This window comes from Geospiza fortis, unplaced genomic scaffold (assembly GCF_000277835.1).
Source record: "Geospiza fortis unplaced genomic scaffold, GeoFor_1.0 scaffold171, whole genome shotgun sequence".
NCBI lineage: Eukaryota > Metazoa > Chordata > Aves > Passeriformes > Thraupidae > Geospiza > Geospiza fortis.
This window is the reverse complement of record NW_005054313.1, coordinates 8,249,974-8,265,019: the sequence shown is the minus strand read 5'-3', so window position 1 is coordinate 8,265,019 and position 15,046 is coordinate 8,249,974. Positions and strand designations below refer to the sequence as shown.

The following is a 15,046-nucleotide window of genomic DNA, read 5'->3' as shown; positions in this document are numbered from 1 at the left end:
AATTAAGGCCTTGCAGAGTCCTTTCATGACCTAAAAAATAGTCTATATTGCCTTAAATCATCAGGGAGGATGGGTATGTGTGGCCAAGGTCTGTGGCCAATCCAAGCAGTGTGCAGTATGCACATATCTATATTTAGACTTATCTGGAGTAAAACTAAATAAATTTCTGCTGCTTGTTCTTCCTACCTGCACCTAGATTGCATGCTTTTCCTCTCATGATGTAGGGATGAACAAAATAATGACTTGCTGGCAATACTTTCTGAACAGAGCACCTGAGAAAAGCAGGTGATCCATTTTTGTTGCCTTCAAATATGTAGTGTTGGAGGGCTTGTCGGTGTAAACTTGTGTCACAAATGCAAAAAACAGTCCTTCGTGTGCCCAGAAATCTGCAGCTCACAAAGCCTGTCTTTCATTTGATGTATGTAGCTTAAAAGGTCATGAATTTAAAGTACTCAAATGCCAGTCACATAGCTGGGGAGAAGGGGAAGAATCTTACAATGGTAGCTATTATTGGCCGAAGGACCAAGGAATCAGCAGTTTGGGAAGTAGGTCATGCTGTTAACTCCTGCCATCCCAGACTGCTTGCACAGGGTTGAGATCTGGCTGGGGAATTCCTGCTCTAAAGGAGACACAGAATGAAGACATCGTTATTTATCATTGATCATAGCCTCATGTAGACTTAACTTAAAGAAAGTAAAATCTATGTGTACACAGGAATTCTTTGGTTTCGAAGAGATGTTTTAACTGGTTTTACAAATGTAGATATTCTAAAGCACATAGAGTTAGGAAATAAGTGGACAGAAAATATAAAAAGGAAGTTCCAGTATCATCACCATCATAGAAGTGGAGTGAGCTGCCTGAAGATACTTTAAAATAGCTTGAAAAGCCTTTTCTAAGACAGAATATCAAGTCTGCTTTCTCTTAGTTGGTATTTCATAACTGTGACTATTGTTATCTCTGGATTGACTGCTATCACTTCATATCAACTGAATTTCAAAATTAAACATCTTTAAAACACACCTTTGCTGTAAAAATGATGAAGCTTCCAAGAATAAATTCCTTTACAAGAATATGCAGCATGTTTTCGAATCAGAAGTTTGAGGGAGTAAACTTTGAATTTAGGACATTCTGTGAAAACTTGAAAAGTCTTCTATGTAGGTCAAGCTGATTAGCATATTAAAGGCAAACTATGTGAAGCTTCTGAGTTTAGCATACAAAATACTTTTCCTGGATTTAATACTTTGTGTAGCATCAAATACTGGCGTGTGTTAAAAGAAATATTTTATAACCAAGCTCCAAAATACCAATTATGTGATGCATAAATTGTGCGAGTTTGTTTTCACTGGCACCTAAGGGATTTGTACAGTAGGAGCAAATGGTCTGAGAGGACTGTTCTGAGTGGTGCCTGAGGGATGCAGGGCACCTGCTGTTTGCTACCTTCAAAAGGAGTAGTGAAATCATGAGTTCAATTTAATCCTTAGTTCAGTAGCACCCACAAAGTGCTGAACCCAGCAAATCCTGTGGCTCCATGAGGTTATTTAGCTGCTGCTTTTTCCAACACAGTACTTGCTCAGTGAGAAGTGAGATTAGGGACCTCATAGAAACCGTACCTATGTTTCCTTTCAGCAATACCTTCTTTGAGGTAAAATCAATATCCAACCAAGTCTGGAAGTTCCAGAGGTACCAACTGATCATGACATTCCATGACAGACCTGTCCTGCCACCACCAATGATTATCTTCAGCCACATCTACATCATCATCAAGCGGATCTGCTGCCGCTGCAGGAAGGGTGATGGAGACCAGGACGAGCGTGACAGGGGACTGAGTATGCAAGATATCTTCTCTAAATTGAGCTCTTTGCACCATATTAGCAGAAAGCAGCAGCTTCTAGGACACTGAAGTGTTTTGTTCACCTTGCCCATCAAGTGTATTTGCAGAAGAGAGTATGGGCCAATATTTGTATCAAGTATTTGTATTTTAACAGCTCTTGGGCTCTGTGGGTGCCGCCTGAGAATTTGCAACTCACAGATGCTAAAAAAGACGTCCTTTAACATGCTTTCTTAAAACAAGATGGTACCTACTCATTCCAGGGGTTTACCAATTTCTGGTGAAGCTCATATGTTGGGAGGGGCAAATAGGAATTACAGAAGGGATAGAGTTTCAAATGTCAGCTATAGTGTCAGCTCTGTGATTGTGAGCAATCTGTGACTGTGAGTATTCCCACTATCATTTGGAGATTTATCTGTCATTTCACAGGGAAACTGAGGATTCTTCTCCTAACATACTCTGTAACTGTTAATTTTTTCATTATATGCCTCGTAGAAATAATGTGAGGGATGCTCACAACATCCCTCTACTTCTAAATTTCACAGGAAACATTTTTGCACAATGTTCCTTTCCTTGCACAAAAGGAAGAAAGGAAATGTAATTTTCCTTCCAAATGCAAAGGGACAAATCCAGATAAAGGATGAATTGTTCCAAAAGCTTATATTCCCCTTGGATTTTTCTTATGTGAATAGAAATTTCTTAACATCTTCTCCAAATAATATCTCTGAACAATCTGTTAAGTTTATCTGTTGCCTATAACTTGCATCCTTTTAAGAATAACACTTGAATGAAGGAACAGCCAAACTGGCAGAGATTGCCCAGGTCTTTATCTTGTAAAATCTGGTCAGTTTGTTCAATGCACAAACTGTTAAAAAGTGCCAAAGTCATTCAGAATGTAGAGCCCCCTGTGGATGGCCATGGAAGCAGATGATGCTCATCATGCATTCCATTGCCTTCACAGCTCTGCCCATCTTTAGCTAAGTGCTCATTGCTTATTTTAAAAAATCATCTGTTCATTTAGTGCAGGAGTAGAATCTGCAGTATGGCCATGTCTAAAATAAACTGCTAATTTGGATTTAAACTGTCTGCCAGAAGTTCAGAAAAAGGAAACTCCTCTTTTGTTCTTCTCTTTTGCGCAGAGTTATTTCTGAATGATGAAGAGCTAAAAAAACTCTATGAGTTTGAAGAGCAGTGTGTAGAAGAATACTTCCAGGAGAAAGAGGATGAGCAGCAGTCATCTAATGATGAACGCATCAGAGTAACCTCTGAAAGGTACCTGTTGTAACAAAAATCCACTCTATCTGTTGGGAACAGTCTTTTTAATATCTTCTTTATGCCCATGGTTGAGGGAAAATACAAAAAATTTTGATCTTGAAGAAAGCCACCACCAACTCAGAAGCTGATCTGAATCCCAAATAACTATTTGAGCAGGTGCATCTCTCAAAAGAGCAAGCTTTTTGTTATTCCTTCTGTTTTGTCACAAAATCTGCTGGTTTGGGTAACTTTGTTATAAGAACATCCTTGCTTATGATGAATTTTATACCTCTTATCCATCTGAGGATCACAGTAATGCTTTTTATCCATTTGAGAAAATTGCTGCTTGTTGAGCTTCCAACAGTTCATACAACCATGAGAAACATGTTGGAGTTTAATGACAAAAGCACTGAGGGTTCTTCCCTTAGACCTGTGGTTTACATTAGAGTCTGGCACTCACAACTGCTGAATTTTAATCTCTGCCACAGATTCTCTTGCAGGCTTTGAACAAGGCATTTGGATTTTCAGTATGAACGTCCCCATTTAAAAGATGGGGAATATTCTCATGTTAATCATTATGCTTGCTCTGAGGACTGGGTAGTGTTTGCACATTGCTGTGTAAGCACACTGTGCTAATGGTAGCAGCCTTTTTTACCAGGTCACTTGGCAGGACTGTTCCCAAAGGCTCTGCCTATTCTGTCAGTAGATCTAAGTCAAGAGGTGGGGTCTTTTGTTGCTTCCTTGAAATGAAGAAAAATTCTCCCTGCAATGAAAATCATACACATTCGGAACACACTTTCACCTTAATCTGTCTCACAGTATTCTGTTGATTAAGTACTCCACATACATATTTATCTAGATATCTATTTGTATCTTCATTTTAGCATTTGTTATGAATTAGCTCTGTGAGCCATATAATTCTTTAATAGATAAAATTCCTTCTCTTGAGAGAGGCCCTGAACATCTTGCATTATTATATTTGAAATTTGAGAATAGAGAAGTAAATTAAACCTGCTACATATATTTGAGTAGTTTCTATCACACTGGTTATCCGTGGCAATTTGTCAAATTCCTAGGTATTGTGGCAGAGAATAAAGCAGGGCTGATAAGCCTCACTGATTCACTATGGTCTATGGCCACAAAGCAGATTTGCTTATTTCTCATGGCTCCTTGCTCCAGATGCTTCATCATCTTTTGTGTATGGGAGCAAGAAAACGTTCATTTAATTTCCACAGTAGATTTATTCGTATATGATTTCTAAGCCACATTCCAGTTAATTATCTCTATATGCGTTTTTCTAGTACCATCACATCCATTATGATATAAATGATAAGAAGAAAATGGGAAAAAGTATTATTTTAATTGAACTAGATAATAGTTCCACTCCCTTCAGCTGATACAAAATAGAAAGGTATTTCAAGAGCAAAAGCAATCCCATCAACACCAGTATATGTTTCTCTCTCATGCAGCTGCAGAACCTGTTTTACAACATGCTTTGATGCTATTTTAAGTCACCCTATGAGCATGCCATTAGAAAGTACTTTTCATGTAATTAATTTGATGCTTCACAGTGAAAGAGAACAACTGAGCACACAGTGGGTGGCACACGCAGAAATGTTAATAGAAGTCTGTCCCTAAGGGCTCTCCTGCCATGAATATAAGGGCAAAGTTCAAATACCCCTCTAATATGGTGTACAGAAAGCATAGATAACAAGAAAATGCTCCTGCTTTTGTTGCTACCCATAGGAAAAAAGAACAAGGCATGATATACACCACAAAATGCTGCCTTAGGGAGAAATCAGGAGCTGTGTGCCTGTAATGAGTTACTGCACCATTCTACAGGTTCTGTTCTCTGCTTCCTTTCTTATACCCCACAGAGTTGAAAATATGTCAATGAGGCTAGAAGAGGTGAATGAAAGAGAGCATTTTATGAAAGCTTCTCTGCAGACAGTGGATCTGCGGCTGTCTCAGCTGGAGGAGCTCTCGGGCCGGATGGTGAATGCTCTGGAGAAGCTGGCGGGCATCGACAAATCCGAGCTGACGTACACGCGCTCGCGGGCCTCCTCCGAGTGTGACGCTGCCTACCTCCTGAGGCAGAGCAGTGTCAACAGCTCTGATGGCTACAGCATGTACAAATACCACATCTCTGGGGATGAGCTGACCTTTGATGACAGCGCCACGCCTATGTCACCAGCCATGCGTAAAAAAGCCCACTCTATTGGTACCAAAGAAGATGGAGCAGACCCAAGGATGCTGGCTCCAGAACACCAAACTGGACTCCATACCTCGAGTCCTAATGCAGTTGCTACAGCAGATCACAGTAAATCTACCTTAGAAATTGCACAGAATGTTTCCAGAGCCCATTCTGGCTCAGGTGGTTTGGGGAGTGAAAAGCAGGGGATTTTCAGTAGCGATGGAATGATTCCTCAAAGTGTGAACCAGATGAATGCTGTTACGAACAGTCAGTCAGCAGCAGGACCAGATTTTCAGAACACTCAGTTAAAAGTAGAACGTACCAAGTTAGAAGCAACCATCTCTTATCCCTTGGATAAATCCAAAGCGATGCGCTATTTTCCTCCTGAAACTTTCAGTGCTTGTCAAACCACTATGATGAAGTCAAGGAGCTTTATTTTTGCACAAGGTGGAAAGCTGGTTGGAGGAGTTAACAACTGGACCTCAGAGTACAGTACCATTATGGATCAGGTGTGCCCTTCTACAATTGAGCAGTGGGCCACGGAGTGGAAATACGAAGTTGAGCAGCAGCTTTCTCAAGAGCGTCCTCCAGAATACCCAGGGTTGATCTCTGAAGCAGAAAGGCAAGCAGAGGAGAAGCAGATGGACACAGATGATGATAGTAATGTTGGTGAAGCAGGTATGAGTGCCTCTTACACCTCTATGCCTGCCCCTGTCAAGGCTGAGGAGAATTTCCTGTCAGCAAAGCCAGAAAGGACTCCTGGGTTCCCATCAGTACGCTCCAAGAGTTTGCACAGCCATTCCCGGAAAGCCAAGTCCGTGAAGGACAAATTAAATAGACCAGGACATGCTAGCAGTGTAACTAATTTGGTGGTAGCATTTGGCAGTGCAACAGAAGAACAGAAAACCAGGCAAGAAAATGCATCCACAGAAACTGAATGTTAAAGTGGCTTATGGCCCCTGTTTTACCAACAGTTGAGAAAGCAGAATGACTAATTGAACAAATTAGGGATTTTCAAATTAATTTCTAAAGAAAAATTGTGAATATATGTATTTCTCTTCTTTTAAACTTAATTAGATACATGTTCTGTTCTTAAATAAATGCTTGCTGGGTTGGGTGAAAGGGAGATGTTCTCTCAAGGGCAGATAAAAGATAGGTACAGTCCACTGATGCTGAATATATAGATCTTCCTTTGTTCCATTTCAGCCTCCCTCATAAGCTCATTTACTGACAAGCTCATTATAAAGCTCTTAGAGAAAGAGCAATATTATAATGTAATAATTTTATCAGAAGATTTCTCAAACTGAACACATTTTTAACCAGCCTTAGTTTTATCCTTACTTATGCAGCTGGTTTCTTTGTAGCCATGGTGTTTTTTCAGATCAAAACAAAATTGTTGGAGGCAAGGAAAAATTATGCAGTCCCTTCTTTCACTTCTGATTTCATGCATGCTGCTTAGCTTCTCTTTCAGAATGGCATGACATGGCAGTTCTCATCTACTAAAATAGGCCAGAGTGGCAAAATGCAGTTGTGTTTGGAGAAATCTGACCTGGAAAGCCACATGTAGACATATTCTTAATCTGTCCTTGAACTTCAGTGGCATAATCTTGCTTTCAGGATCACATCTGTCCCCAACCCAAAGCATGCCGTGACAGCCTTAAACTGTTGAAAAACAGTGATCATTGTTTCAAAATGTTTAGGGAGATTCTAAGAATATCAAGTACATAGAAATTTTAATAATAGAAATCCAATATGTCCATCAGTGTTTTGTATAAATGAGGATTACAACAGAAGTCCATGTAGACTTAGAAGAAGATTTTCTTAGATGCCTGCAAGGGAAAACAAATCAAAACAGAACCAGAAAGGTGTTCTGATCAGGTGAGATTCAGATTCAATCTTTGCTTGAAACAAATCTACTGTGACAAATTCATCTTCCATTTTGCGATTTCATTATGACACATGAGGAACAAGGAACAGTTTCTAGGAGTCTGTCTAAACAAAATATAGATTTTCCAGATGAGAATAGAAATTCTGTACATTTTCTTGAGTACATTTCAAAAACAAATGTCAAAGGAGAAAAAAGTCTCTACAACAAAAGTGTTTTGAGGACTAAGTGTGGAAATCAGCATCTGTAGTTAGACGTGTCCAGAACACTTGTCTCTGCAGTGGCATTCTAAGTACTAGGTTTTGATAATTTTCTTCATGATAGCATGGTGTTATTTGTCTCATTCTTCCCTGTTAAGTTTTAGGAACTTTGATTTCCCAAATATTCAGCACCTCTCTTCAACAGGGGATGCTTACCACTGGGCAGACAATTTTGAAAATGAGTTAAAGGCAGAATACTGGTCAAAGGTTTATGCTTAACTCATTACCCATCAGGACTCATTCATATGCTATTTTGAAAAGATGTAATTTCTTTTTTCACTCACCATCAGCCCCACAGTGCAGGTCTCAATGTCCTCCTTGACAATGATGCTTACAGCATTTTGAAATGCAGAGATTGATGGAAGACTCGATAAATGGATTAATGGTATCTGATTTGTACTGTTTGCATTATATTTTCATACTCCATCCATTCTTATACCCTGAAGTACTGTTACCAAACTGAATGATTGTGGAAAGTGCACAGGCATTTCACAAAGTTCAGTCATCATTTCTTTTGGATTTTTGCTATCTTGGTTCTTACCAGCAGGTTTACTGGTTTCACTGCTGTTGGAACAGTGTTGACATTTTGCTTTTTATGTGGGCTTCTCTTTTCTTCAACTTAGGGAACTTGACATTTTGTACAAACAGAATGACATTTGAAATTGTTTCACTTCCATGTTTACTTCTGTGTTACCATTCTGTGCAACTACATAGCCATTGTGTATATGTGGTTAAAATAACCTCCAGTTTGCCAATGCCTTTTTATTGTTTGCCTGCACATTCACCAGAAATGGATTCATTAACAAACACAAAGGGATGCAGCTTTTCAGCACTGTGCTAAACAAGCAGTATGCATTGTGGAATGGAATACAGTGTGTTGCATACCTCTTGTTACATTGTCTTTATAAAATGTGTGTTAATCATGCTTTTGACCACTTAATTTTTTTAGCACTTACATTGACAATTTGTCTGATAGTATGTAGATTTCAAACAAAAATATTTTACCTTTGTATTTATATACTTCCTTTGTGTAAAAATATTTATAAAGAAACACATGAAAAATATGGTAAATTAATTCTATATACCAATTTTTTCTCTATAATGTCCGAACACTTTACTAATCTGTTTCTTCTTATGCAGTGCATGGGTCAAACATCTTCTAAGCAATTTTTTTTTCTTCACAGTTGCCAGTAATTTTGCATAACATTTCCTACAGAGAGATGATTTTAAGAGGTTTGGATATTTTCCGTGCTCTCACACAGTATGAACTGAATGACAATCTCTCTGCCATTACAAGTGAAGTAAGAACACTTTACTTGTTGGCAGAGTCATTTTGGACAAACAGCCATTTTAATAAGATTTAAATATGGTTTTGTATGTGCATAGAAGACTAATAATAGATTTGGAGCTCACTAAGCAGAATAATGACCATCACATTTGCATGTCTGCCTCCATGCTTTCTTGAATAGTGGCTGAAAGGATGCAGGCAGAGAATTTGCATTTCTGAAGAGGCATGTTTAATACTGCTTTTCAGGAAGATGTGTCCCCCTTCACTGCTAGGCATGTGGTGACTTCACAGCAATGTCACTGTGAATTCCATTGCCATGATTTATTGTGTGCTTGACCTATACTGAAGCAAGTCAAGCTGAAAGGGTGTGTACTCTAGGGCTATGTCTATGCAGAGATATTACTCTGAGGTAATTCAAATTTGTTCATCTTACAGTATCTTGCAATACAAACATTTCCTTTTCCCTCAAGGCAAATGTTTTCAACACAGTGACTAATTGTCATATTCACAAAGGCAGGTTCATGACCCTACCACCTGATTCCATGAGTTACCCCTTTTTACATTGCATCATTCAGAGACTAGCTTAACTTTGCCCTCACAAGCCTCTCCTGTTGCAGAGTCACTTTATCCATTTTAGAAGCTGGAGATCAATACCTGAGAATCAAGAAAGCCCATTTTCCATATTATTTACTAATTCATTAAAGTAGCCATTGAAACCTTCCAACTATGGTTTCTCCATGCTGCTTATCTGGATGCTTTCCAAGGTTCTGTGTTTGGCATCTTCAGCAAAATATTTATCTGTTCTTCTAAAAAAAAAAAAACCACCAAAAACCAAAAAACACATCTGCAAGGCCTTGTCAGGAAAGAGGAACATGAGGAAGGTGCATGACCAAGGATGCTAAGAGGATCATTTCATTAGCTCTGCAAGATGATTAACAGGACTGTGCCCTGTTACAGGTGTTCTGGGCTGACACAAAGGCAGTGTGCTGCTGGAGCCCTTCACCTGGAGCAGGTGAGTTTTCCAAATGACAGCAGTCCTTGGACATGGTGCTGGGGGCCCACAGATGCTTCTGCAGCACTGTCCTGTCCAGCAGGTCACTTCTGCCTGAATTAGTGTTGCACTCAAAAGCTGTTGGGAGCCTTAGATGTAAAGTTGAGAATTTATTATTAGTGTAACAAGTTTTAACAGTCTAATATATTAATTGTTATTAGTTTAGATCCATCTAATTAGAGAAGAGACAAGAAGAGAGAACAGAAAAGAATACTACTATACTACTAATGGAAAACCAGAAATAGCTAAAGTTATTTGATGTACACTTCCTACTATCTACCCTTTATTTTGATGTTTATTTACTCCTGCTCTGATCCTCTGGGTCTAATGGTCAGTGGCTACAGTGAGGATAGTGAGGACATCCTGCCAGCTGTCAGCATCCCAGGTCCTTTGTAGGGTGAGCATGATGTTCATGTTGTTTCTTTGTCCTTATTTTTTGCTACTTTAGGGGCATTTTTATGAGAGCTACAAAGTTATATCTTGTTTTTCATCACTGGCCTTTAAATCCTACAAATAAACCTGAATTTCCTCATCATTAGAAAAATTGCTTTCACAGCTAAACAAATGATTGACAGCTTGAGGCAGGTTAAGGCAAGTTCAGACAAAGCATCCTGACAAGCCTCAGTCCTGAGGCCTTACAAAGTCAGCATAAAGCCTGTGGCCTGTTACTAGCAGTGACAATTAGCCTCTGTTTGCTGGGCTATGAGGCTACATTAGCACTAGGGATGTTTTCTTCTCACTGCAATCATTGCAGACAAATATTCTACCACATGCAGCAGTCACCTAAGCTGAAAATTCAGCCTAATTGTGGATTTTGATCCTCTATTGTGATCCAGCATCAGACAGGAAGGCAAAAGTGATGTAAGGACCTGGCTGATGTGGCCATTTAAAGACCATTTCAAATGGTGTCAGGCACAGGAGTTTGGGGTAGGCAGAAAACAGCACCCAGCAGTACTTTGCATTGTAGGCTGACAAACCACAAGCCTTGAGAGGAGTGAGACAAAGACTACAGATTTTCTTAAAACTGCAAATTTATTTTGTTTTTTTCAACTTTTAGCCTTATCTGCAGAATTTGATATGGCATAGTGGTGCTTTATGGCTGATGCCCTCTATCTTTACAATGGATGTAAGGTATGTCTTCATAACAGGCTTTAAATTATTCTTTGCAGATGTTCAGCTGAAATATTTAAGCGCTGGTATCCACCTAGTGCTTGGTGTTGGAGTAGTGAAAAAGAGGGTACATAATTTCATGTGCCTGCTCCTCTTTTGTTTCTGCAACATGAACACCCAGTAAGACCACAGTGCTTCATCCTGCATGACTCTAGATGCAAGTATCTCTCTTTACTTACCCTAAGTGGACTGCTGTGCTCAGCAAGCTATCCAGAGCAAACCAACAGCCTTCAAAAAGAGCCTTGGAAAAATATTAGATTCTAGTTTAGAAGCACCAGTAATCTAATAGTCACTATCACAATACCTGTGTGAAATAGTCCAAGCCAAGGTAACTCCAGGCAAGTAAAACCTACACAATGGTTAACAAGGAAGGTCCCCTTACCTGGCATAGCAAAGTTCCATATCATTAAACCTCCACGCAAAGAAGACCGCCTCCACTTCACAGATGTGCCCTGCAAAGGAGGCTTCTTTCCTGAGATACCTCAAGAAACTAAAACTTCCGCATAGTTTTTATGTCTTTTGTATATATTTTGTCAAGACTGTCAGATTTGCTGTTTAATGTAAGTAAACACATTTTAAATATTCTTCTCCTAGATCTTCATCAAGTACATTCAGGAATGACTGGGTTTTTTTACCAACTGTTTAATAAATTTAAGGCATTTTGTTTTTATTCTGTAAGAGGCAATACAGATCTGTAGGGCTGGCTCCCTGACAAGTCCCCAGAGTCCCACACTTCTGAGTGCAGGCTGAGGCAACTCGGGTGCACAAACTATTGAGTGCACAAGTAGAGAGGTGTCCAGGTAAAGTAATAAACTGTAGCACTTTCAGGGAAAAATAGAACTGACTTCCATCAGTGAATCTCTGACTTTGCAGGCTTGCTGCAGCCTTGCTGTAGCTTTGGGCACATAGCTTTGCCGTGAAATCAGACAACACTTGTGTCTTTTTGTCTTGGAGTTCAAACCAATAATTGAACCAGTCTTCAGAGAGCTATGAAAACATGGAAGTTGCCATAGAAATACAGGCCTGGAAGAGATCATCTGCAAAAGGCAAGTTCAGCTATGTCAATAGCATCAGTGGCAGATGGTGGTCTAACCTGTTCTTGAACATGCCTAATGAAAGCCATTCTCTAATCTGCTGGGAGATCAAAAGGGACCATTGTGAAAATCTGTTCTGATTTAACCCCAGCCCTCATGCATTGCATAAGCCAGAGCACTTCCCCAGCCACAGAGCTGCCTTGGGAGGTTGGAGCAGAACTTTGAGGAAGGTGCCTAATCTGAGTGTGCACTGAACACAGCAGGTTCTGCACCCCAGCCATCCCTAACAGATGATTATCTGCACTGTCACAAACGGAGGCACTGTGTGTAAAAAGAGCCCTGGGAGACAACCACACAGTGTTGGGGGTGATACCACTGCGAGAGCAGGCCAGGCTGCTTCTCAGAGAGTGGCCAAGTGAAAGGGTCCTGGCCAGGCTAGCACACAGGAGATACCACTGAATAACAAGGTAGAGACAAGGAAAATAACTGTGCTGAGTAAAAAAAAATATTTTTTAAATAATGAGAATAACACCAGACATCTGCAGTCTTTTCAGTTCAGCTGGCTTTGTTGCACAGCTGTCTTCCCACCGTTATTTCAAGACTGCTCTCATAGACAAAGGCATTCTCAAAAATCTCTGGTTTAGCAGAACTCTTTGAAAAAGGAGTGAAGCAGAGCTGGGATGGCCAGAGATGGGCAGGCAGTTGAGTTCATTGCCAAAAAGGAGCCTGAGGATTGCCCTGCCTGCCCTGCTTGCCCTTTTGCCTTGTCTGCCCTGCCCTGCCCTGCCTGTCTACCCTGCCCTACTTGCCTGTCCTGCTCTGCCTGTCTGCATCTCACTGCAAGTTGTGACAATTAACTTGCTTCTCCAAAGTACTCAATTCTGCCAAATCAGCCTTCTTCTCCTACTGGCATAGAACTCTTTCAGTGGAAACTTGTAACCAGTTCCAGTAACAATCCTCACAAATCTTGTGAGATCTTAGTTTTGATTTTGTTTGCTCCTTTTCAGAACAGCACTGCAATTTCAATGCGTCAGTGCAGTCCTTAATGGAAATTTTTGCTATCCTGTGATCATCCTCTCACAAGTAAGATTGCTTTTGCAGCTACTCCTAAAAAGTCTCTGTGCTGATGCAGAAACACTCTTGTAATTCTGATATGGTGTAAATAATAATAATTTTTAATATCACTGGCAAATTTATTATGTGCAATTCCAAGTCTGGGCAATTTCTGCCTTCCTCACCCCCTCACTTTCTCTCTTTTTGATTCACCAGTTCTGAATATGAACAAAAACTTTAAAGAAGGATAAAGATAAGGGCTAGTCCCACAGTATTTCTCACTTATCAAACATCCAAAGGATTTAGGTTATGAAAGGGGATGAGAGGAGCTGTGGTTTGCTCCCACAGCACTCAGCTCTACACCATCAGCAGCATCTGCAGCACAGTGCACTCTCTAAAATGGACTGGGGCATGAGGTCATGCCAGGCTGAATAATCCCACTTACACAAGGATGTTTCCATCACAAAATAAAAATAGAGGATAAAGTGAAGGGCATTGTCTGCCATTAGCAATAAGATGGGGCCTTTATGCAAGGAGGTGCACTTGTTTTGAAAAGTACACTGGGATTGGTTTTATCTTCTCTATCTACAAGTCCAAGAGCAAGGTGCTCCCTCTGGGGCTGTTGAACAGCATTAAATGTATGCACCTGAGATTTCCTCAGTCTAGGCAGGTGCCAGTGAATTGTTTCCCTCCCCACTGTTCAATCAAACCTTTCTGCTGCAATCAGTGGGGCATCTCCTCTAAATTGTGAGATCCAGATTGTGCCCTAAAGTATGTTCTTTCATTGACCACACACCCTCAGACTTCACAAAAAATCCCAGGTTCTATAATGCAATGTAATATAGTTTCTATTAATGAGGGGAGATCTTGACTTTGCAGCTGATGTTGAGTACTATATGTGTCATTTTGTGTCTAAAAATGTGTCCATTTTTGTGGAGTCTTCACCACTATGCTGTAGCAGGCCTTTACAAATGTTACATTCTACATGAGCTGTTCCATTTTCATGGCAGTATGCTGACCAAAATTATGCTTCTTAATATGGTGAAGCTGCAAAACAGCAGCAGTTTGTTTGTCAGGTCCTGGCCTTCAACTCCCACCCCTAAACCATGGTCCTTGCTGTGAACTCTGCTTGGCTCACAGCTGGAACCATGACTGGGTGCACCAGCAGCCAGGGCCCTTCTTACCCTACTGAACACTTCAGACCTGGCTCCAAGATCTGGAGAGACCTGCTGGCTTGACCCAGTTCCCTTGTGACTGGATCATCAGCAGGAGAACCCAGACTCTCCCCCTTCCCCAGATCTCACAGCTGACAGACCATGTATTCCTGATCTAGGCTTCTCCATTAAACCACATTTCCACCCAAACTGTTGCTTTGTGTAGGAGGTGTTTTCACTGTGGAGGCCAAGTTTAGAGCAGTCATAATAATCATCTGCAGTATGGACCTTCATGGGTGCCATAGGTCACTAAGTAAACACAAGCAGTTACTCAGTTTCTTACTTAAAAGAGATAGCAGTGATGGATTTTGGCAGTTTAGGTGGGTGCCTGTGTTATTCCCATGTTCTGGAGAAGTTCAGGTGAGCAACACGAGTGCCTGGAAAGCTTAAAGGGAGTTACAACAATATTGGATCAACATCCAGCTCTCACAGTCAGCAGGGCTGCAGAGTTGGACGGTGACTGAGCAGCTGCCTGGGGCATCATCCAGCCCTCACAGAATCACACAGAATATGCTGAGTTGGAAGGACCCACAAGGATCATAGAGTCCAGCTCCTGGCCCTGCACAGAACCATCCCCAAGTCACATCATGTGCCTGAGAGGGTTCATACACCCCACAGCTGTAATGTGTACACCTTCTGTAAAGGGTGCCAGGGGAAGAACTCCATGGCACTTAGTGATTCACAGAACGTCAAGGGCTTGGGATGGAGCATCGATCATCCAGTTCAAAACCCTGTCAGGGGCAGGAGCACCTTGCTCAAGGCCGGAGAGAACCTGGCTGTGAACGCTGTCAGCGATGGAGCAGCCACGGCCTCCG

General features: G+C 40.8%; 2 protein-coding genes across 3 annotated transcripts in view; both read left to right on the top strand.

The window, feature by feature from the left end:
- Positions 1 to 8,486, top strand: part of TRPM1 (transient receptor potential cation channel subfamily M member 1) — an 84,678-nt gene extending 76,192 nt beyond the window's left edge. For both annotated transcript variants that reach the window (XM_031055932.1, XM_031055933.1), the window contains 3 exons: positions 1,627 to 1,826; positions 2,968 to 3,100; positions 4,960 to 8,486. In XM_031055932.1, coding sequence (XP_030911792.1) covers positions 1,627 to 1,826; positions 2,968 to 3,100; positions 4,960 to 6,220 — 1,594 coding nt within the window. In that variant the 3' untranslated portion in view covers positions 6,221 to 8,486. The remainder of the gene's footprint in view (positions 1 to 1,626; positions 1,827 to 2,967; positions 3,101 to 4,959) is intronic.
- A 6,409-nt stretch (positions 8,487 to 14,895) lies between these two features.
- MTMR10 (myotubularin related protein 10) overlaps positions 14,896 to 15,046 on the top strand; it is a 33,678-nt gene continuing 33,527 nt past the window's right edge. The window contains exon 1 of the mRNA XM_014306461.1: positions 14,896 to 15,018. Within this exon, the coding sequence (XP_014161936.1) occupies positions 14,896 to 15,018 (123 nt within the window). The remainder of the gene's footprint in view (positions 15,019 to 15,046) is intronic.